The following is a 24,212-nucleotide window of genomic DNA, read 5'->3' as shown; positions in this document are numbered from 1 at the left end:
TATAGCTATATTCCTGTAAATTGTACAGATTTATAGCTATATTCCATTGAATACCGTTTATATAACATTAGAAATTACATCAATAAAGCATTTTAATCAATTTCAGGAATCATAAAACTGCTATAGAAGAAACTATTGGACTATCTGGTTACTCTTGCTCCCTCCACTCCCCCAAAAATATTGTGGACCTTAGTAAAGATTCAATAAAAACTTGATGGTCTAGACACAAATCTGTTACTGTTTGCTCACATGAAAGACCTGTCTTTTGGTGAAAATGTCTTATTTTTACATTAATATTTATTTATATGATGTCAAAGTAAATGTAGTGGAACTATTCCAAAGAAGCATTGTGCCAAGTTCTCCCTAATGCGATAAGTCTAGAAACTGACACCTAAGTTCAGACAGAAATTTTAACACCAATTAAAGTTGCTCTTTGGGATCAGATTATAATCATTCCAAAAAGCATAGTGTTATGTTTTTTTATCTAAAACTAAAAAGTTCCTCCTTTTCAGTTTTTCTCTTGTACCGCAAAAACACTTTATGCAAGCATGTTAACAACCACAATCTTACAACTCTTTCTCATGCTATGTTACACCACTTTCAAAATAGTTGTGCACTTTTTCTCTCTTGCTCGTAACTTATCTAATATTTTTTAATTTTGTTACAAAAATCTCTTAGTAGTTTTTAGAATTTAATCAATAGACTGATAGAAGGGAATATATTTTTGTGGACTGTGTAACGTTAAAAAAATGGCCCATGCAATAAAATACAACTTAATGAAGGTGTTTTATTTATTTGAGCAATCTGGTATATCAATAATAGTGTACTTGTTCACTGAAACTTAGTAGCGGTATTTTGAAGTTACCATATTTTACTTCAGGAAGGGAACTCCTGGATGTTGTTTTAGTCTTATGTAAGTTTAAAAATAAAAAACTCTCTTAATCCAGATAGTGTTACTTTTGATGTAGTCTCAGGGTATGCAACATCAGAATCAGATCTGTCCTCTTAAAAAGTTGAGCATATATGAAGCTGTGCCTAGATTCCCTTGTGAAACATGCATTCTTACTGAACTGTGAAGAGGCATTCAATGATGCATAGACTCGCCCTGTTCACTTGACTCTCAATAGAACTTTTTTCATTATATACCTTTATTTTTATAGTATACCTCCTATGAAATTGCCCTCTTCCACTCCCTGCTGTCACAGACAAACAAAACCCCATTAATCATTGTATCTGGAGCTATAACCAGTATCTGTTGCCTTGACCTCACTGCTCCAGAACAAAGCCTAGAGCAGAAGCCATGTAACTCCTCACATGGGCATTTTGGATCCAAAGGCATTGATTGGTCCAGCCTACCCTATGCCTCCTAACGTGTGTTTCTCTCTTGGGCTGATAGGGGGAATCTCTGAGCAGCTGCACCACCTATAATTTATCCATACCCTGCCCTACTGCAACCCAAATACTGAGTGAAAATAAAGCTGAAAGCTTGGCATAGGCCATAGCCTCTGGCCATACCCTTTTAGAGTAAGGAAGGCATATTTGACTTGGTGCCTGACCCATGTTTGGAGCCAAAGTATCACTAGTGTTAACTGAGAACTGTCTACAAAAAATGCCGGGCATTGTTTAGTCATGTATGAAGGGATATACAGTGACTGGAAAGGGGAATGGTATCTTTCAAGTTTCTACCTTTAAAATATTACATTCACAAATAGGTGAACTAGCAATTTATTTTATAATGTTAATCAGGACCTTAGAAATCTTTATTTGCTTGTAACCACATAGTGTAGAGAGACCTTTGTAAATATGGCAGCAAATCTCAGAACCATTTTTATTGCAGAACTCTGTCTGTCTCAGCTGCTGAAACCTGCTGTTTTAAGGGTATTAGAGCTGAACATCTAGTGACAGCACCTGGGTTATTTATCATTATGTATAACTCTGATAACTCTGCTACACTATATTTTATCATGCTGGATTTAAAAAAAAAGATAATGTCAAAGGAAATAGATTTGTATTAATGATAGATTGGAGATTTAGGTACTTCAAGTTCCCAGCCTTGCACTCCTTACTCAAGCAAAATTCCAAATAATCAGGGACTTTTCTCTGAGTGAGAGGTCTTCAAAGTAGCCAGATAGTTAATCAGTTATATACATATATTTCTCCTCTGCTTTGTTTTGTTATGTTTTTAAGATCACCTCTCCCTAAAGCCCTTTTTTCATACACAAATGAAACAAAAAAATGCAGTGAAGCAACCTTCCCTTGTACCGGTGTCTAGTTGGCAACAATCTGCCCTGACCTGAGACATGAGGCATTGTTAAGGGTATAACACATTTACATATTTTGCAATAAAACATCAGTTATTTGCATTACTGTGTCAAGTTTTATTTGATTCTTTCACCTAAAAATGACTCATTTTCCTTTCTTGTATTTTAAAAACCAACTACTCTAAGCTTGTTTGAGAATAATCAAAAATTGCCCATTTAGCTAGAAGTCATTTTCTTTTCAAAAGGCAAATGTTATTTAATCTTTCAGCTGTTCATTGTGCCATCATAAATACTTTCTTTTCAGCACAGTTGTGGGGACTGAAATGAGCCCACTAATTGCCTCCCATTTCGACTGACATGTGGTGGTTTAGTGGAAAGAGAACACAGCAGGGAGAAGGAAATAGGAGGCTGAGAAAATGAGAGCTAATTATTTTCACTGCCTCATGTCAGGCTCTGTGTCAGCCTTGTTTTTACAAACTGGAAGGTTTAGCACTAAATAAAACAAACTGGCGTCATGTTTTTATATACTGGCAGTGTCATGGAAGCAGCTGCACATCTCAAAGACAATATAATGCCTGCATTCGCATGGACACCATCTGACAGCCACTGTGAGCCACTACTAATGAGGATATCACAGTGGTGCCAAGTGAAAGGTGCTGAATTATGTATGATTCTTCATCAGTGCAGCAATAGTCCTGTACATCATTATGAGACATTGTTTTGCTGAAGAGATTAAAACATTCTTAGTTCCAGACCCTGCAACCTATACACGCTACAAGAGGTTATTAATGGAATTTTTAGGGAGAGTTTCTTGTGGATTTCTTTTTGGTTAAAAATATCTCATGGGACAAAGCAGTGGTGGGTCATGACACTATATATATAAAGAAGAGAAGCAAATTAACCATAATTGTGTTATCTTCCTTTAAATCCAGCATAATAAAATATAGTGTAGCAGGGTTATACATAATGATAAATAACCCAACTGCTATTACTAGATGTTCAGCTCTCATGACTTTAAAACAGCAGGTTTCAGCAGCTGAGATAGATAATAGCTAAGAATGTAAAGGAGCTATTGGGGGCCTAGATCATCAACATGCTACTACTTTTAATACCAGCATGACCAACATTTTTTCCCTATTTGTTTCATCTTGCATTACATCTGACGTTTTTCAATATCCAGTTGCCTGCTAGGATGCTAGTTCCATTTTTCCTTGAATCTTAAAAAATAAATAAATAAATAAGTTTATTGCAACCATTTATTTAAAAGCGAAGCCTAAACTTAGGCCTCCTTGAAGAATGAGATCACTCCCTAGAGTGTGTTTTAACTTGTTATTTTGTGAGGTGTGTTTTGTTGCTTAAAGCTTAGTGCTGATGGTCTCCTTTTATTTCCTTTTCTTTTCACTGTTTGTTACTGATATTAAGATTTGTAGGTTTTCTGGGGATATAATGACCAAAATAAACAGAAGCTCTAATTTTTTAAATATTCTCATTTAGTACCCTGGATCTTAGTAACTCTGGGTTGGAATACTCTTATTATGTGCTATTCTCTTCTAGTCCTACAACCATTTTCAGGAATTGCTGATTTACTGGCTTGTTCTGAACGCAGTTCAGAGCGTATTTGCACTCAAAGTTGTAGTATTTAATCCTCATATATAAGCAACTGGCTGTTTCTGCATAATCCAAAACTTAAATTTGCTTTATTTATTGCAATCAAAACCGGAAGGAAAATGTTTTGGTTATGTGTATTTTTTAAAAACTCCTTTATGGAGGACATTGCATAAATATATTTAAGCTGAATATTTTTAATAAAAATATTTTTACAACATAAGTGAATTTTCCATTTTATCCTGACAGTGAATGTCATGTTTATCTAAGAAATCCTATGCCTCCAATTCACTAAAGAACTTTTGCACATGCTATAGCTCCACTGAATAAAGTAAACCTGTACCTAAGCATTTGGTTGAACAGAGTTGGATTAAGTACATCTTTATATTCTTTGCTGCATCAAAACCAATTTGTTAATAAGGAAAAGTATAGCAGTGGTGTTGTCTAACTTCTTTAAATATCAAAAGCAGGTGTTATTACCATCTGTCTAAACAAAATGGTTAGCATTCTTTTAAATAAAATAAAATAAAATAAATAAATAAAATTAAATAAAATTCCATTAATAACCTCTTGTAGCGTGTATAGGTTGCAGGGTCTGGAACTAAGAATGTTTTAATCTCTTCAGCAAAACAATGTCTCATAATGATGTGTACAGGACTATTGCTGCACTGTCCAGCTAAATCATCTCACTATATCCTGCAAGTATATTGTTCACAAAGCCAACCTATTTTAGAAGTATTTTAAAAGATGAAATAGGAATAATTCTTGAATAGAATAAGATGGTTATTGTCCAGAGCCCTTAGAGGGGAGATTTAGTGCCTTAACGCACTCTTTTAGCATCTCTGGCCTGTAGCACACAGTCCACATGTGGCAAAATGGTTCTTTCCAGACCAAATCAAAGAGCTTGTTCCAGTGGGCCTGATCTAGTATAGTGCTGAAGATACTGGGAGTTGACAGATTTATATTCTTACAAAATGATGATAGATTTTTCTTTGGAACCAAGAGACAGGACACCCTCCATAATAATTCACATAATTTCTTAAAACATCTTGGTTTGTCTGATTTGGTCTGGCTTTACTGATCCAGCACGAAATACTGATTTCCAAAGCAGAGGTATTCTGAAAGAAGATTCTTTAGTGCAAAGTAGAAAATAAAGTTATTTAAAGTGTTTTTGCAAAGAACTCTTCTTGCTAAAAGATTGACAATATTAAGTTGATATTATGTGAATGTATTATTTTACTTTCTAATTAAATGTCATTGGACATAAATAAATGACAGCAGCATGAATGCTACAACTGGGAAACCATGCTACCTGATCCCTGGCATCTCAGAGTGGCAGGGTAGGGAGCATTTCTTGTATTTATGAAGTTCTGTGAAAAGTCTACTCACCATAAAACCATGGAGGATTTTATAGGTACAGTCTGAAATGCATGGAATAAGAACAATAATGCAGGGAGTAAAAATTATATTAAATAAATGACTTATTCTGCTATTGCGTATGTGGATTGCAATAACATCTGAGTTCAGGGCCATGTTATGCTAAGCACTGTTAATTCATATTGTTTCCAATTGTTGGGGACTGACTCAGGTGGTCGTTCCAGTCCTATGTTCTTACACAGTAGCAATCTAAAGAGACAAAGCAGAAAGACAGGATGCTTGTGATCCAAAACCACAACATTTTATGTTACCTGCTTTTAGGTAAGTGAGGCACAGAAGTATCCAAAAGGATATTTAAGTGCCCATCACCTATGTAAATGCCTAAATCAATGGGAGGTTAGGTGCCTAATAACATTTTTTTGGTTCTATCCCTGAATTACTTACCTAGGGCATATATATGAAGCTTGTTGCAGAGATGGCAATTGAATTCAAACTCCTATGTCTAAGTCCAATATCACAACCATAAAATATATATATTTCCCCCTGCTCTGCTAGTCATTGTAGTGTTGCTTAAATTAACACTCACGTCAGCCATGTTTGTAAAATACAGAAACAGATGGACATTTAGGGCCATATGCTTGCATAAGCAGCTTTTGCTGCTACTGTGCTGAGGTTCCAAAACTATTAAAGTCTGGATTTCTTTTAAGTTACAATTTCTCATTCAGTGTGCGAGTGAAAGTTTTGAGACTTTTGAGGGCTCAGCACCTACTCTGCATACGAGTAATGTATGTGCACTCAGAAGCAGATACCTGCATGCACAAATAGATGCTTTTTATGCACCTATCCATCTGTTTGTGCACATAAATGCTTGTGCAAGAATTTACTCTACATGCCCTTCTGTCTCCATTCACATTTCTGCATGCCTTGAACACGATGGACATGAGAATTATTTCAAGCCAGTAATAACACTAATGAAAGAGCATCTTCCAGCCAAGGATCTGAAAGTACTTGGCAAACAATAGATTAGATCCTCCCAAAGTCATGTGCAACACTCCTGGTTCTAAGCGCTGCCACAGGTCATGTGGCAATTTAGCATCAGAGCTGCAAGGCCAGATAAGAGACTGGGTTTTAAAAAGATCTCAAAGTTGTAAATGAAGAAGCCAGTTTTTATACATGATCAGTATTCAGCAAGTCCCACTGAGAACAATAGAAGCTGTTGGGCACTCAGATGTCCCTTGTGTCCTGATTCCCATTCTCTCTGCTGTGTCCACTTATCAGTAAAAAAACTCAAATAAACTTCTGTCTGTCAATTAAAAGTCCCCTAGATGAGGTCAGTGGGTATAATGAAATCACGGGCTTAACTCTAAGCCTATAAGTGTTCTGCTGGATCAGGCTCAGAGTAGTCTGTGCTTTGTAGGAGGCAAAAGACTCGGTCCTACTATTGACCTCAATTTAACCCAAAGGACTGTTTAAGCATGCACTGAAGTACTTTGCAAGATAAGAGCTGTATTTGATAATAAATGCTGAAATTTCTCTTCAGCAACTCCAGGTGAAAATAACAGGAATTGAGGGTACTCAGTATTTTGGGTATGTGGGGTATAATACTGTGTCTGTGGCCTCTTTATTTGAGTAGTAGTCTTAACAGCATTTTTCAGACCCTATGATCATTTATTCTTAGATTCACTAGGAAGAAATCCTTGGGGCTTGCTGGCCCTATCAGCTTTATTCCCAGTTAATTTAGCTTCTTACTGTTGCCCGGTTATTCTGCCTCTACTTGCTTTTGGAAACCACTCAAGCCTGCTTCTGAAACAGTATTTACCTGTGAAAGAATGTATACTTACACTGTCTTCCTTCGTACTTTAGAATAAATCATTCCATTTCAGAAAACAGAACATGGTATCAACATAACAACTGTTTCTTGGATGAAAGCTAATAGGAGTGCTGCTAAGAGAATCAAAGGTTTTCCTTTTGGATACTTTTCTCCTAAAAAGGAATGTAGTAAGAATATATTCCAAACCTCTGATAGTTTTAATACATATAGGACTTCGCTGATTTGGGGGGTTTCTCCCCCTTTGCATTCTAAAATGTATCCTCTTTTATGACTAGGACTGCAAATGGAAAATGTACATGGAGATGGATGGGGATGAAATTGCAATAACCTACATAAAAGATGTGACATTCAACACTAACCTACCTGATGCAGAGAGTTTAAAGATGACAAAGGTAGGGTTCTATTTACAGGCTTACATCTTTCATCAGTTCATAGAACTCAAACAAAGACATTAAAATACCACAGCAGTAGACTTTTGTGCTTGTGGAAGTTCAGTCTCTTGACAGCTTTTCTAAAAAAATGCACATTTTAAAGCAGATTTGTATCATAACAGCTTTTTTTACAATTCACTTTTAAGCTAAGGATCATGTTAATGGTAATGTGATGTGAAAAGAAAATGTTTTTTTAAATATTTTCTATCTCAATTTAATTTTTTCTGTATTTATATTTTTTAAAGAAAGAAAAAATACAGGCGATGAAATTGTTGCAGTTAATGAAGTTTCATATGATAGTTGTATTTTTCCAAAACTTTGACTTGGTTAGAGATTTTGGCTCTTGTAATAGAAGCTTAAAGAACAACGTTACTACCAACATCAGAGTTCAGCGCAAAATAAGGAACTTTGATTCTAAAAAGACATCAGTACTGAATTCAGCAGATAATGCATAGAAAAGTCACAGTAAGGATCAATAACGTCCTTTAATTTCAGTGTTCTTCCTCAACACCTATTAGGATTGTACAAAGTTTTATTATGAAAATGGGGGAGAGTGGCAAAAAAATGAAGTTGATAGTGAGATACATTCCACATTAGAATTCAGCAAGGTGGCAATAAATTATTGAACATTTTCAACTTGAGGCCATTGGACAGTTTCACCTGCTCCCAGAATCTGCCCCTGAGTACTGTATGGACTGTATCTTGGCAGGAGATGGGATTTTGTTAATAGGCAGGATGTTCTTTCTCTTGCTAATATCATTGTTTTAATTAACGCGCCCTACCATGACTGCTTTGCCAGGGCAACACTACACACTTATAAATGAAGAAATGTACAACCTTCTGATGGCTAACCCAGACTGCCCCTCTAATGTGTCCTGATGGAAAAACTCTCATGAATGTCTTTAACTACACATTCCTTCCAAACTCTGCCTTCACTGATATTTCATATAAGGAACAACTGCCTGATCCAGGCTCTCAGAGGGGAAAATAAAAGGAAATAATGTAACAAAATGTGGTGTTACTATGAAGGGCTTACTACACAGAATTCCCCATTCCAATTCATACTTATTTTGTTGTTCTTGTCACCTAGCCCTGGAGCTCTGGAACTTTTAGTGTTATGATTTGTTTCTTTTGCACTTTCTGTCTTAAGACACATTTTTGCATTTAATTTGTCGGGGCTTTGATCTTTGCATACTTTTTTGTTAAAATGTTATCACTAGTAAAATTAAATTAAAAGATGATCAGGTACAGTAACCTTAAGATTTGACATACTTTCACATCTGGAAGAGAATGTCTTCAGGCATCTTAAGTATTTTTTCTTGTTCTTGTTGGTTGTTAAAACTTTGCCACCAAAAACATTTTTAATAAACTCAACGTTCTTTTTTGCTCCTCTTTGAAAGCAAATACCTAAGGATACCATTTTCAGCATACTCATATTACTGCTAATTGCCACAATGAATATGCTGTGCAAACAGGAGAGCAGACAATTCTGAATTTTATTGATTTAATTCCCATAAAATATAAGGAAAATATTACTTTGTCACATGGGCAAAGAAAAAAAATCTGTAAGGAAAGACTTTTTTTTAAAGTTTTAGCAGTGTATTTCAAGGAATAATAAAGAATAAAACAGACAAATTAATAAACTCTAATATCATATTGTTGTTTTTTTCCAGCCACCATTTGTAATGGAGAAATGGATTGTGGGAATAGAAAAAAAACAAAATATAGAATATATCGTTACATATGAGGTAACTTATCCAAGTTAAAACTTTCAATATATTTTCCATAGAGCTACCAGTAGCATGCATTGACTGTACCATGTACTGCCATCAAGGCCCAACATTGTAATTCATTAAAAAATCTCAAGTTCTGATGAAAATGTGAATAATGTTTGCAGAGCTTGTGTGCTGAGACTCCTGACTGGGGCAACAATCTTCCTAAAGTAAGAAAATTCCTTTTACTTGAAGGAATGGTCAGTTTTGTAGTTGTTAGTTGAAGAAACCATGTTTCTTACCTTTTTTCTGGTGAAGTGCTAATTAGCAGAGCTGAGAAATAACAGGAGGAGGAAGAGATGCTACGAGAAATGAAAAGAAACATAAAATACAATCTGGAGACAATTTAGCAATGTTTAATGTGACAGAAATTAGCCTTTATATAAAAAGGTTTTGGTTACTTACAAAAGTGCTTTATAAAAACCAGCTTCACACTGAGGCCAATAATTGAAATTCAGCTCTGTCCTGAGGTATGGATTCAAGCAGTGAATAGGAAAATTCTGGACCTTGTTTGCTTGCCTCAGAAGTGAAGAACAGTGGTTTTCTCTTGCAGGAAGAATAACCCCAGGTTCCTTTCAGCCTGTAGTTCCTCACAGGAGTCACAGGGACTGACTGTAGGATTAAAGAACTTGCTATGGTAGAAAAGTTACCATGAGGGGAACCCCTGCAAAAATATCTGCCTAGTGCTTAGCTCTTTCAGCAAGAGGCTATTTACTTGATGTACAACTTGATTTGGCCATTAGTAAAATATATATGTTGTAAAATCCTTGCCCTTGTGCAATATGGGAACCGAAAGAGCAATGCATCATAACACTTTGGACACAGTCAGAATGCTGTTATTCCAAATCCTCTGAATTCTAAAACTATGGGAGATCCCACTGGATACTTTTGGTAAACAAATCCCTTATACAAATTGACAGGGCATATATTAACCTCAAAACATTTTTGCCAATGTCAGTACTCTTGACTTCCTTCCTTTTACCTGTGGCACAGTCTAGGTGCTTTTGGTTTTGTTTTCCTGAGGTGCTTTTAGGCTCTGGTGTGTGAAAAGGCTAGCGTGGACAGTTTTTAAGACTCTGGATAAGTGGCCCCTCCGGTTTATATTCCTTTGTTTCAAATTAGTATTGGAAATTCCTTGACTTGGCATGTTATTTGGATAGAGTCCCACCCAGTCACCATGTTCTGTTGTTTCTTGAACAGAGTGATGTTAGAACCCCCAAAATCACACGACACATCCAAGCAATTCAGTGGAGCAAAATAAAAGCACAGGATGAAGTGAAGTCAATACAGCTTGTGATACAGACTTCTCTCCCAAACTCGGAGGGCAAACCACGAAGCAGGTCCAACTCAAGTAAGTCAGTATGGTTGAACTATGTTATTTTTACTACCAAAATGAATAGCAAAAACTAAATTAAATTCTCTCTATCTTAGCAAGATGTGCCCATCCCAGGGATCTGGGGTAGCTGTAATGTCCTGAATAAGGCCAGGGGCAGCCTAGCAGAACTTTTACATGCCAATATAATATGGGAGAGAAAAAAAGTTAAAATGCCAGGTAGCAATGTGATAAATAGCCCAGCCTGTGTACAGGGGATTACTGCTGCAGTAGATGAAATTTGATTCTATAAATCATGGTTTTCAACCTTTTTTCATTTGTGGACCCCTAAGAAATTTTGAATGGAGATGTGGACCCCTTTGAATTGTAAGTGTGGGAATTCACATACTTTTGATTGATCATTGTCATTTTTCATGGACCCCCTTAGACAACATCATGGACACCCCCCAGGGGTCAATTATCCAGACCCCAGGTTGTAAACCACTGCTAAAGATATTTTTTAGCCAGTGAAATACAACTATGCTGCATACTGTACGCATTTGGAACTTAAAAGCACAAGTAATGATAAAACTGAGATTCTCCTGCTCCAGAATCACAGCTGCCTCCCATCTGTGTTAAAGGAGACTTTCCACTTAACTATCAGCATTGAAGGACCCCAAAAAACAGCTGAGCTCTTGTGATGGATGAAGGAAAAGATGCTAGTATGTGTATATACATGCTCGCTTTCACTCTCTCTTGGTCTTTCACATTCATAGTAAGATTTTATTTGCAGTTTACCTTTAAACTAAACCACCAGTGGTGAAGTTCAGTGGTAATCAAGGGCTAGACAGGCTATTAATACTCCTGAAGATGTTTTCTTCCATTTGCCCAGTCTTCCTCTTCTTTCGGTTGTCTGAGCTGCTTTCTCGCGTACATTTGCTTTTTTTGTCTTCCTAGTAAGCCTTTCCCAGCTGGAACTCATATTGTATCTCAAGGCACATTAGTGGAGTTTGCACCTATGCATCACTGGACAGATCAAGCTCCCTCCTCTGGGTTCCCAGATTGTGTAGCCAACCTTGTTTCCATAGCACAGGGGAGGAAAGCCACACACAAAAATCCCTGGCACAGCTCAGCTTGGCAGGGACTGCTCCAGAACCCATGTACATGGTAGATGGGCAGGGTCCAAGGAACCAATGGTGCAGAGATCTGCCAGTTCTTGCTCAAAGCTACTTCAGTTACAGGGTTGAAAGAAACTATGTCATATGGCTTAGAAGATGCCATTTACCCTGTCTTCCCCCTCTATCTTTCCAGTGCTTAGCCCAGTAATCAATATGCGATGAGCAAGGATTTCTCTTGTCTCCATATGCTGATAAACTGCCTCTCAGCCAGTAAGAAGGTGGGGAGCCAGCTGTGAAAGGATCTTCCCATTTCTTCCCTCTACTCCAGCTGTCCTAAGGGAAGGAGACCTAAAGGAAAGCTCAATCTTCACCTGGCTTCTAGAAGCCATTGCTCTCAGTAGCTTTTATCCAGGCTTCCTCTCTTTGCACTGCACAAGGGGGCAGGAGTGCTCTAGTTAGCTCGTTCCTTTTGCCTCATACCCCTACCACACTTCACCTCTCTCCCTTTGGGTCTAGAGGCAGAGGCAGGTCCCCACATCAGGAATATTGTTCTGCATTCATTTCTGTACCTGTTTATTAGGTATCTGGTGGTATCTCAAAGGAGGGGAGCGGGGGGCAGAGAGGGGGATGATAAGTATGCATAAGGGCCATGAGCACTGTGCTGCTTGCAGAGCCATGAAGAGGCCCAATATGTGCATCCTTGCGCTGATAGATAATTGCTTCACTTTGTAAACTGAGCAGCCTAGCAAGTCCATAGGTGTGACTAAATACCAGCAGTGCTGTAGGGAAGAATGCAAGTTTGCATAGAACTTTCAACACACCCCAACTTGTACTCTCAGGGCCAGCCTGTACTTGCAATAACCAGCATCAAAATTATTTTGTGCAATGTTTGTTAGGGTTCTTGAGGTTCAGCTTTTAGTGAACATGACAAATTCAACAGGCTCTGAACTGAAATTACTAGTATTACATTGGTAAGACTTCCTCCATCCTTGATTTAACCTTGATCTACCAGAACTTTGCCTGAAAACCTGCCCTTCACCCAAACTAACATTTTTATACAGATCTACACAGTTGGCAAAAAAAAAATGAGTCTAAGTAAAAGGGGCCCCTTTAGTACAGGCTTTGCTCAATGTTTGCATTTGGTGAACTGTGTTTTTGAATGCCAGTTCTATTGTGGGCTCATGTTTAAAAGTATTTTTCAATCGAAGTGACAGACAGCAAATACCAATATACCAGAAAGACTGGATTACTAGTATAACACTATAATGTCTGGCCTCTTTAATTTCATAAACAAACTCCACTGTCTGTATTGTGTACTGTACTGTATAATAATTCAAGCTTTTCCTTCCCTGCTGTGACCTTTGCCTCCTTTTCTTCCCTTTCCTTTTCTTCTATATCCTGTCACATCTTGTCATTTGCAAGACTGTACGATTTCGCGTTTGTCCCAGGATCCTGCAGATGTACAGTTCCACTATGCTGCTTCAAGTCCCTTCACATATGCAGGATAAAATTTGCTGATGCTTTTTCCCAGGACATGGCTATGTGCATCTGTAAAGTTGCACTTTCTCCTGGGACAAGCAGGCCAAGGTGTGTGCTTTTGCTGGAAGAGAGCAGCAAAGCAGCTAGGAAGGGCATCATATACAAATGCAGTATTTGTTTTGATCCAGGTCAAGCCTTGGGACAAAAAGACCTGCATCAAATGAGACATCTAGGGCACAAACAAAAATGACATTTTTTGCCGGATCTGGCCACAGAAAGCAGTCTATAGCCATAACCAAACACAAGTGCATGGCTACAGATCACTTAGAAATGGCCAATTGGGTGAAAATCTGAACCCTCATTGCATAAGGGTTCAGATGAAGATGTTTCAAAACATAGCATCTTGTGTCTGCCTGCCTGCTAGCCTCCAAGCTGATTTCAGAATGGGAGGTGGGAAAGGGAGTGGAGGAAGTTCATTTTTTTCAGCCCGGGGGGGGGCTTCAATTTACCCTCTAGCACTGGCTGGGGAGCCCCTAGAATGAGCTCCCTCTGCTCCCTTTCCCCCTCTCATTCTGAAAACAGGACAGCTGGCAGGGAGGAGGGGCCATTGCTAGGAGAAACTGGCTGCAGGCTCCCAGCCAGCAGCTAGATTCCTCTCCCCCCTAGAACCAGCAATGAACTTTTGTTTGGTCTGGGAGATTGTTATAACTCAGACTGCTTCCTGCAAAGTGTTCTCAGTTACAGTGGGGAGCTGTACTTCTGTCTGCACCCCTATATACAGCCTATGGTTCTTCAGGACAGAGGCTTTTTTTATATCCCTGTAACTGCCATCCTGATTGGGCCCTTTAAGCTCTACTATGCTATAGTATAAATAATACATAGTAGGAACACAAGTAATAATATAATGATTGGTCATATTGCACACAAACATGCTGTATCATGTCATGCCTGCTGATCCATAGCAATAGATTTGTCCTGCTCTGCTGGGAGATGGGATGTTTGAAGGCTGTTTCTGAGGAAGTGCAATACAGTCTCTCATTCCCACAGACTCTCCCCAGAAGTTCTTGCCTCCATAAAAGGATGATCTAGACTGCAGTCACAGCTCGAGCAAGGGAGCTAGAGCTCTATTAAAATCAACTGGTGTTTAGATGCCTGAATAGGAATTATGTGCCTAAATATCTTTGTAGATGAGGTCCCTAGTTACAAAATAATGATCCCCACACTCAGTTGCCATACAGCTCTCTTTAGAAATGCAAGTGAGACCTTAAACATGATCTGTAAAAGCCTGTCTTCACCGTGGAGTTAACATGGATGATCTGGAGAGCAACCAGGTTAGTACAGGTGAGCTATGTACACCCACAGTGCAAGATATTGCATGAGTTGCTGTATCCTAGCCAGTGTTGTACTCACTCATGTCCAGGGATCCTGTTTAAAAATGCAAATTCTCTGATTAAAACCCCCCAAATCCACCTTTTTTTGTGATTAAAATTAAATGCTACTATATATATAGGTATCTGCTGAACACACAGTTTTATTGATATATTTACAAATTTAAAGCAATTTGGAAGCTTATTAGTGTCTCAATCACTATAATAAAATAAATTCTAAATACCTGTAAATTTTTACATTGATTTTGGATATTTTATCATGGAAAATCAGAGCATCCCCTGCCCCTTTCATTCACCAGGATGCCAGTCCAGCTGTGGCTGCCTCCCCCCCACTGCTTTGTGGTCCTGAGCAGCCCTGATATGCTGATGCCCTGCCCATGCTATTGCCCCTCACTCCTGACCCACAGCCCCCCGGCCCTGCTAATGCCCCTCCCTTAGGACCCACAGCACCCCAGCCCGACCTGTGCCCCTCATTCTTGACTCTCAGCCCCCGGCCCTGCCAGTGCCCCTTACTCCCAACCCACAGCCCTGCAGGTGTCCCTCACTCCCAACCCACAGCCCCCTGGCCTGGCTGGTGCCCCTCACTCCTGACCCCCACAGGCAGCATGGCTTGAGCAGAGCACATGGCGGGGTCAGCTGTGAGCCGGCAGCTGCAGGCTCAAGGCTCCCCACCTTCTGCGCTCCCCCTGGGGCCTCCACAGCCCATCAGGTAGGACCCAGCACAGCAGGGCAGAGCCAGGCGAGGAGGTTTGGTGCTACCGGCAGAAGCCTTGTGTCACCATGGCAAAGCGCCCCCTGCCCACCTAGCAGCAGCGGGTGCACAACTCCGTGCCACCACTCCTGCTACTGCCAGGTGGGCAGGGGGCACCTTGCCATGGTGGAGCAGGGCTCCCAGCAACAGCACTGAGCCTTTCTGCTCCACTCTCTGCTGCACCAGGTCCTGCCCACTGGGCCAGGCACCAGGTCAACCCCATGCATTCCTAAGGGGACTTTCGGGCACCAGGTCAACCCAGTGCATTCCTATGGGGGCTTCCGGGGACAATGTCAACCCCATGCAAGCCAATGGGGAATTTTGGGCACCAGGTCAGCCCCTTGCAAGCCTATGAGTGCTTCCACGCACAATGTCAACCCCATGCAAGCCTATGGGGACTTTCGGGCCCCAGGTCAACCTCATGCCAACCTCCCCAGGGGGAGGGCAGAAGGTGGGGAGCCCTGAGTCTGCAATGGGCAGCCGGCATCTGCCCCTGCCCCATGTACAAATCTGAGGGGCACGTACCCTCCATGCCCCCCCCCCACCCCTCCCTGGAGTGCATGCAGTGGCAGGGAGCCAACCCCCCTCCCCAAATAAGCCACCCATGACACTCTCCCACTTCCCAGCCCGGCCCCATGGCTGCACATTCCTGCCTCAGGCCCCACACACCACCCCAGCTGGGCAGCACCCCCAAGGTGCAAGGGAGAGCCAGATGAAGGCAATCATGCAGTGGCAGCCAGGCAGCATAGAGTAGCTTCCTCAGCTCTGCTCTGATAAGTCTGGGGGGCTTATCACGCACACCCACAGCCCCCCACACCTTCACAAATTCCCCACACACACCCCCACACTCACCCCGAACCATACATAGTACCTGCATAATTTTGCATTACTTTGAGTTTTTTCTGCATATAACATTGACTTTTTAGCCATATGATTAAAATTGAGATTAATTGTGACTAATATTTGTAATAGTGCAACTGATCACAATCAGATTTTTTTATCAAATTGTTTGACAGCCCTAGTTTAAAGCACTACCAGACTCAAGTGGTGGGAAGTGTTTGCATATCTATGGAAGGAATGTTAAGGGCAATAACAGCCTGAGTTATCTAGGTGGTAGGGACACATCTTAACTGGGCTATAAATGTGGAAATTTAATGCTGTATACAGAGCATGTCAGGTAAGGATTTTTGATTCAGAATCCAGCCAGTGGGAAAGATAAGATGTGCTTCAGCCCCAAAGAGATTTTCAAGGCAGAGAAGTAGCTTCACTGGAATACACAGGTGAGGTTCCCTGCAAGGCAGTTGACAGCCCCTGTGGAAAGAGCAACAAAGAGCTACCATTAAAAACAGTACGTGTGAAACTTCAAGAGCATCAAAGAGAGCATCTCATTCAGGAGATCAGTTAGTGGTGGTTTCCCTGAGGTTATGAGATGGCTGCTTGCCACATGAGGCAAGGAAGCAGGTGTGCTTCCTACAAAATAGTTTATAGTAGATAGAGCCCCAAATTCAAGTCATGAGGCTGTTCTGCTTAGATGTATGAAGTCTGTTTCACACCCAAAAATTAGTGAGAACATAGGAAACCAAATATAGTATTGTATCAAGAAACTACAAATAAACATACTTTCAAATTATGATTTGAAAAAGGAAGGCTAAAAATAAGCACAAAGCTGTTCACATCCTCTTTCTATAGGAAGGTTCATCTCTGACTGCAGACAGAGAGTTGTCTGCCATGGCAGTTTCAGTCAGACTTCAACAGGAAGGTACTTCCCTTCTTATATTTGACATAAAGTTGAAGTAATTTAAATCCTTTAGGATTCAATGAAAGCCTTGGGAAGGATAAGATTACTAGAGGGAATGGGGAAGACTTGCCAGCATAACCCAAGGAGGGAAAGTATCTATTTTATGGAGAGGGGACCGCAGTAGATGAGACCTTTGCGGACTTCCCATAGTAGAAGTTTAGTTAACATTTCTAGTAAAAGGCACAGGATTTGTGACACAGGACTTCTTCCCTCAGGAAGCCAGCAATAAGAAGAGACAGGAATCTGAAGCCCTCTGCTATAGCTATTCACATTTCAATTGAGTTTACCCAGCCTGTCAGGCTTGTGACATCTTTGTGAAGCAGTTTCTGAGCACATATCATTTAAATCTCTTCTGAACAAAGCTACTTAAGCGTCATTCTGTCTGCCAGTGTGGATTTTCAGCCAAAGCTGTGGCCTTTAATAAAGGAAATGCATTGCTATACCCTACAGCAAAAGATCAGGCATCCCTCAACTCACAGAGTTTATAGTTAAAGCAACATAATAAAAGCTTTATTGCACACAATACCTCTTAAACTAGCAGACTTGATTTTCAGAAGTGCTTCAGTTTTCAGTGCTAAGAGATTCTGCTGAGACCCAGTTTCTATCAGTTTTTCCATCTTTGCAAGAAAAAAATCCAGTCCTTCTCCGCTTAAATAGGTCTGTGTAGCTTGATATGCACTGCAGCTCATGAAGTTGTAAGCTCTTGAATATATAGGAAGATTTGCTTGTGTAAAACATATGCAGAATCATATTTAAAAGCCATTTTCCTCCCCCCTTTTACCTGCTTTCTCTCATTTGACTTCATTATAATTATTGTATTTTCCTGTATTAACATATTTATACTTTGATTATTAAGGCTATGGCAGGAAGCCTTTCTGAAGTTTTTTTGTAACATGATGCAAAGGTGGCTAGACTCCAAATTAGTGTGTTCTTGTTATACCATTGTATCCCCTCACTCAGCAACAATATCTCTAGCTCTTTTCTACTTCTAGTGGGCCTCATCAAATGTGTTGATCCCACAGGAGCACAGCTGTCTTGATGGGTTATATTGTTCCTGATATAGCTGGATCTTGGCCTGAAGATCAGAACCGCCACTTTCTGTTAGCAACACAAATTACTCAGGTACAGGGAAATACAGTAATTCATTTGAGGAGTAATAAATGCTTGAATAAAAAAGGCTAGATTCTCATCCAAGAGGAACAAGCAGGTTCCTAATCAGATGAGACTGAAGGCAGTATTTTTCCCACCTGATGCTATTGGATCATTTAGTTTTAATGATTCCACTTGTAATGGGGTGGAGCAAATAACATAAGTGGAAGGGAGGACAGTGTCCTGACTACTTTTTTTTTTACAAAGTTTATCTCTTGTATCCAGCATCATTCTAGTATTGTTGAAATTGAACACAAGACAGCTGCTTTTTATCCAGGAGGTGATCTTTGCAGGCATAGGGGTATAATTGTTTGTTGTGTAGAAAAATGTGATCTATAGCTGGGTGTCATTGGTGTATTCTTGACAGTGAATATCTTGCCATATTTAAGCAGTTGAAGAGACGGGGAGACAGATTTGATCACTGTCAGATCCTGAAGGTGAGGAACTTTGGGGGCAATGAAAAGTTGTCCACCTCCCCTCTTTGGGTCCTGCTGGAGCTATTGTGGCATTTCCCTATCTGCTTCAGCTATGGTATACACATGGGTCGACAGCATCATATGGTCAAGCAGAAATATAGAAATATAGTCTTTGTCTAGGAAAAGCCTGCCATAGGGACTGATAATCATCATCTTGTGCCCTGAACTAGAACCAGATTGTTAAGCATACAGGATGTTGGCAAATGTCAACAGTGTAACTAAGGCAGCTGCCCTAGGTGTTGACTTGGGAGGAGGTGAAAGACAGCAGCTGTAGCTGTAGCTGCATGATCATGATCATGAAGCGTGGCAGCAACTGGAAGCTTCCCCACGTGTATCAGCTGCCCTGGGTGCTTGGCCGCATTGTTATGCCTCTGGCAGATACCACCTATGCTGGAACCTGGTTGGCCCTGGTGTTGCTAGAAATAGTAGTTTATATTCTAATAATAGGTAAGAGCTGAAGAAAAATGACTTTATCCACTTTTCAGAGGATCTAGTGAACAACAGGAAAATGGGCAGGTTTTTTTTTCCTCTGCAGAAAAAGATTATTTCACTTAGCAGAGGCTTTCACTGTGAACGAGGATTGTGGAGTTGTTTTGTAGAAAGTATCTCGAATATTCGTTACAGGCTTCTGCAGCCATAATACCATGTATGATGGGATCAAACCATCAGGAGTCACTTCTGGTCTTCTTTTGAGTTTACTCCTCACATATGTAGTTGATCTGCTCTGTAAAACAGGATGTGGACTATTCAAGTTAATAGCTACTTCGTAGGTCCAGTGTTTGGATTATGCAAGCTAGATTGATTATCCAATGTACTATTTAAACAACTAAACCATTTGGAAAAGCTGTGCCAGCTGTGATCTGATGGGCAGACTGCAAAGGGACAGCATGTAGTGCAGGGGCAGGCAATTATTTTGGGCAGAGGGCTGCTTACTGAGTTTCAGCAAGCCATCGAGGGCCACATGACATGCAGCCCAGGGCAGCTTAATATTAATTTTCTAAATTTTTAGGGGCCCTGCGGGCCAGATAGAATGGCCTGGCGGGCCACATCTGGCCCCCAGGCCACATTTTGCTCACCCCTGATGTAATGTGTATGGGGTAGTGGTGGTGGGGAGGTTCTGTTACTGCAGTAATATAATTCTCTAGGAAGGTTTAGAGCTTTTGGGGTGCGTCCACATGTCGCTGTATGGTGACGTTGCTACGGTGCTGTGCTTTACTACTTCCTTTTGGAAGTACTAAAAACCAATGCAGTGTGGACAGTTACTGCATTGTGCGCATGGAGCACAGTTAGATTTCGCCACTACGTTGCTGTAGCAGCACATTATACCAGGGGAGTGCACTGCTATAGCAACATAGCGGCCAATCGTGTAGACCCATGTGATCGCTACATCGCTATAGTGTGCCATATGGCGACATAGCGGATCATTATCCAGAGAGGTGTTTCTCCCTCTCTATTCAGCATTAGTGAGGCCACAACTGGAGTACTGTGTCCAGTTTTGGGCACTGTACTTCAAGAAGGATGCGGACAAGCTCGAGAAAGTGCAGAGAAGGGCCAACTGCATGATCAAGGGCCTGGAGGACAGGCCCTCTGGGGAGAGGTTCCGGGAACTGGGCTTGTTCAGTCTGAGAAAAAAGGAAGCTGAGAGGTGACTTTATAGCTACCTACAAGTATGTCAGAGGGAAGCACCAAGATCTGGGGGAGCAATTCTTCAGGAAGGTACCCCTTGAGAAGACGAGGACCAATGGTCACAAACTAACAGAGGGAAGATTTAGACTGGACATGAGAGAGAATTTCTTCTCCGTAAGGGTAACCAGAACCTGGAACACACTCCCAGCAGAGGTGGTGCAGTCGCCATCCTTGGAGGTGTTCAAGAGGAGGTTGAATAAGCACCTCATTCTGCTAATTTGAGCTCATCAATCTCCTGCCTATGGCAAGGAACCAGAATTGATCTTCCAGGTCCCTTCCAGTCCACTGATTCTATGATTCTATGTTGCCATAGGGCGACATGTTGATGTGCCTTTGGTGGATGGATTTGGATCCAGAATGATCAGAGGGGTGACTGTAGGTGTAAGTAGTACCTTGGGAAGAAGTTACCTATAGTACTGCATGTGAGGTGACTATAAAGTTCTAATAGATTGTTAACACCTTAGCTTTTCAGCGGATGGTTTGCTGTCATAAAGCAGGCTGAAAAAAACAGCTTTCTGTGTGCACAGGTCATTTTGATAACTTCCTATGTCTCACTTTTTTTTTAAACTGTAGGCCACGTAGCATGGGTGGCTCATGTGGACCATTACCTTGTTATATGAACTTGGCTCACCTTGTTCCTGACTTCTGTTGCAGGTCTCTAGACTTATTTACAATGAGCACTATGGAATAAACTCTCAAGGCTGATAGTGAAATAACAGAAATAACAATCAAATAACAGAATTAGACTGGATGAAAAAACACTGGAAAACAGGGAGCAAAGCTACTTTGGTGGGCAGATAGACTGCTTGTTTTAATGGGTATTTTCCATTTCTAATCTCCATGATTCACACTACCAAATAATTGATACATTAAATAATATTATTCTGAATATTGTACAGCCTATAGTTACTTTATGGTTCACGGAAGTGGAGAATGATGTGACTGGTAGGTTGGATTTATTTCATACTTAGATATTATATACCATATTCACTTGAATCCAAGATGAAGTTTTTTTATCCCATTTAACATGAGGGGGAAGCCCCTCATCTTGGATTCAAGTACAAGTAGAGGGGTAAGCATCTGCTGTGGCTCTGATTCCAGCCCAGACCCAAGCTTAGTGCCACAGCTTCTGCCCCCTGCCTCTGCCTCCGCCATGTCTGCCCCCACCCACTGCTGCCACTTACCTTCCATTGTGGCTTCAGGCCTATTGCTGCCCAGGGCATGGAGCACATGGTTGCTCTGGCCCCTGCCACCACCACTGCCACTGTTGCATAGCTGGGTGGGAGTGGGACCTGTGCTCTGTGCCCCAGGCTAGAGCCATGATAGAAGATAAGTAGCTGGGGATGGAGGGGGGCAGAGGCTGTGGGGGATAGAGGCAATGACAGGAGGAGAGAGGCTTGTGGGGGGGAGGTACCAAGGGAGTCAGGTGGGAGGGGAGGCAAGAGGTGGTGGGGTCAGGTGCCAGGAGATGCAGGTATTGGAGGGGCAGGTGTCAGGGAGTGCTGGGGAGGGGGAAGTTGTGGTGGTAAGGACAGAGAGCAAGAAGCAGGGGTCAGACCACTTCACTCACTCATGTCCTGCCCTTCTACTACCTGCCCCCTACTACTTTTTGCCGAACTGCAGCAGTGATAAGGATGAATTTAAGATGACCCTCTAATAATTAAATTCTAGACTTGTGTAAATATGGTAATACAATATCTATTATATATCTAGTATATATTATATAATAGATATGTACATAATATGTATGTACAGCAATTATTCCTTAAATAGAGGCCTTACCTCAGATTTTCATTAAGCAGGAATGCAGTGTCTCATCAATTCAAACCACATGATTCTCATCTCTGTTTCTATTTCAGGTGTTGACAGTAAGTGGATGCAGACTCTGAGAATGCATCATATAGCTAAAAGCACTTCACTTCAGCACTCAAGACCCCACAGTCCCACTACAGTAACCCATTTTCTACCATACCTTCAAAACCAAGATTCCTATGCTGCTGCTTTAAGACGGACACGAACTCCCATCAACTATCAGTTTACACCTATAAATCATTCTAGAAATTCATCTCCAGTCTCATATGGATTGACAAGAAATCTGTCATCTCTACATATTAATTCAAAGGGTAGTAGTACGTCTAGTACAGCTTCCGATACCCCTTCAGAAAGGGACAAATCTGCAGGTAAAAACAGGAATAGTTACCATGGCAGTGACTCTCACAGTTCATCCATAAATGGAAGATACAGTGGACAAACTTCTCCTGTAGCACCTAAAAGCTCTGGAAAAGTAAACGGGACTTCCCAGCCAACACTGAACCCAGCAAGGTCATACAGCCACAAAAATTACACACACAATCCCCGTAAGTCCATACCGGGTATGCCTTTGAAAACTGAAAGTGATCCTAAAGCAAAAGAAGAAGACAGTAAAGTTAGTGAAGGTGGATGGATAAAAGTACAACATTCCAAGAAATCTCACAGACAGAGTACTAGCAAAACAAGTAAGGAGAGATCCAAGGGAACCTGGCGAGGACGGAGAACATTCTGAGGAAGCAGTTTTCTGATATTTTCTTAGTAGCATAATTAAAAGCGGGCAGCTGAGGAGCAAGGCTCAGGCACTGATTATGTGGGGAGCGTCGGAATGGAGGCAGGGCGGCACTGGACATAGTAGAGGGCTGTGCTTGGCATGGGCTCACGCACGAGCTCTAGGTTCTGGGAAGGCAGGTGTCCCCATGTCAGCCTTATTTTCCCTTCCCTTGCTGTGTGGCCAACAACTACTGCATTAACCTTGTTCAGCTGCCACCAAATTAAGGCTTTTACATCCAAGTCAGTGCGAGCTATAAATGAGTTAAATGTACAGCTCTTGTAATAGTAGCATCTCCTATGGGGAGACAAAGTGAGGCTGATGAAGGGACTCCACACCCCTCTCCCCACAGCAGGACCCTCCAGCCCCTGGATAAGCCTGTACCATGGCAGGTAAGATTTTGCCCACTTCCCCCCGCTTTGTTCTCCAGTGCTCAGCAGATCCTCACCCCCGCCCCCCAGCACTTTGTTCAAGGCACAAAAATAGGTAGCTCTACCTCTGTATTTGTAGATGGTTTTTCCCGCTTTGTATTTAACAGAATATTTTGTTCAAAGAGTATACAAAGATCCACTTTTATTGAAATATACTCACCATTTGTACATAGCCTTTAATTAAAGACACTACCTCGCACTGAGACCGCAGCCATGCCCAAAACTGGCATTAGTCGCAAAGAACACCAGCCAATGACAGCACGAGGTGGCAAAAAATTGTTTTCGTTCAAATTTCAATGAACTGCGGCTGAATTTTCCTTCTGTCCCTTGTCTGCTCATGTCCTTGGTTGGGTTGGTGCCCATTACATTTGCTTACTATGTCAATAAAAATTAAGACACAGCTGGATATCATGACAAAAAGTTATTCAGTTTGTTCATGCTATTGTCTGCTGCTACAACTGCCATTGGACTCAGTTAATTCTCTATATGCCAAGAATGGCCTTGATTTTCAAAAAGGGAAATGCTTCCTTTATTTCTCCTTTTGGTCTGCTCCCAACCTGCCATCTATAAATAGAAATGTTTCACCTCTCCCTTTAAAGCACAGTTACCATGAAATAGCATTTTGTAACAAATGCATTTGTCATAAACTGATGCAAAAAATGTGACAGATTTTAGGAAAGAGACTCAATGCTTTATTAAGTTAGATCTAATCCTGTTGAGGTCTATGATAATGTTTATCCCTGTGCAGCAGGCATTTTTAATTGCATTT

General features: G+C 40.9%; 1 protein-coding gene across 4 annotated transcripts in view; it reads left to right on the top strand.

Moving 5' to 3' along the window:
- Positions 1–23,849, top strand: part of MAP3K20 (mitogen-activated protein kinase kinase kinase 20) — a 127,012-nt gene extending 103,163 nt beyond the window's left edge. For all 4 annotated transcript variants that reach the window (XM_059727279.1, XM_059727280.1, XM_014599478.3 and 1 more), the window contains exons 17-20: positions 7,350–7,466; positions 9,179–9,253; positions 10,478–10,628; positions 22,294–23,849. In XM_059727279.1, coding sequence (XP_059583262.1) covers positions 7,350–7,466; positions 9,179–9,253; positions 10,478–10,628; positions 22,294–22,976 — 1,026 coding nt within the window. In that variant the 3' untranslated portion in view covers positions 22,977–23,849. The remainder of the gene's footprint in view (positions 1–7,349; positions 7,467–9,178; positions 9,254–10,477; positions 10,629–22,293) is intronic.
- The last annotated feature ends 363 nt before the right edge of the window (positions 23,850–24,212 follow it).

Source organism: Alligator mississippiensis, chromosome 4, assembly GCF_030867095.1.
Source record: "Alligator mississippiensis isolate rAllMis1 chromosome 4, rAllMis1, whole genome shotgun sequence".
Classification (NCBI taxonomy): domain Eukaryota; kingdom Metazoa; phylum Chordata; order Crocodylia; family Alligatoridae; genus Alligator; species Alligator mississippiensis.
Note: the sequence above shows the minus strand (reverse complement) of the source record. Positions and strands in the feature narration are given on the sequence as shown.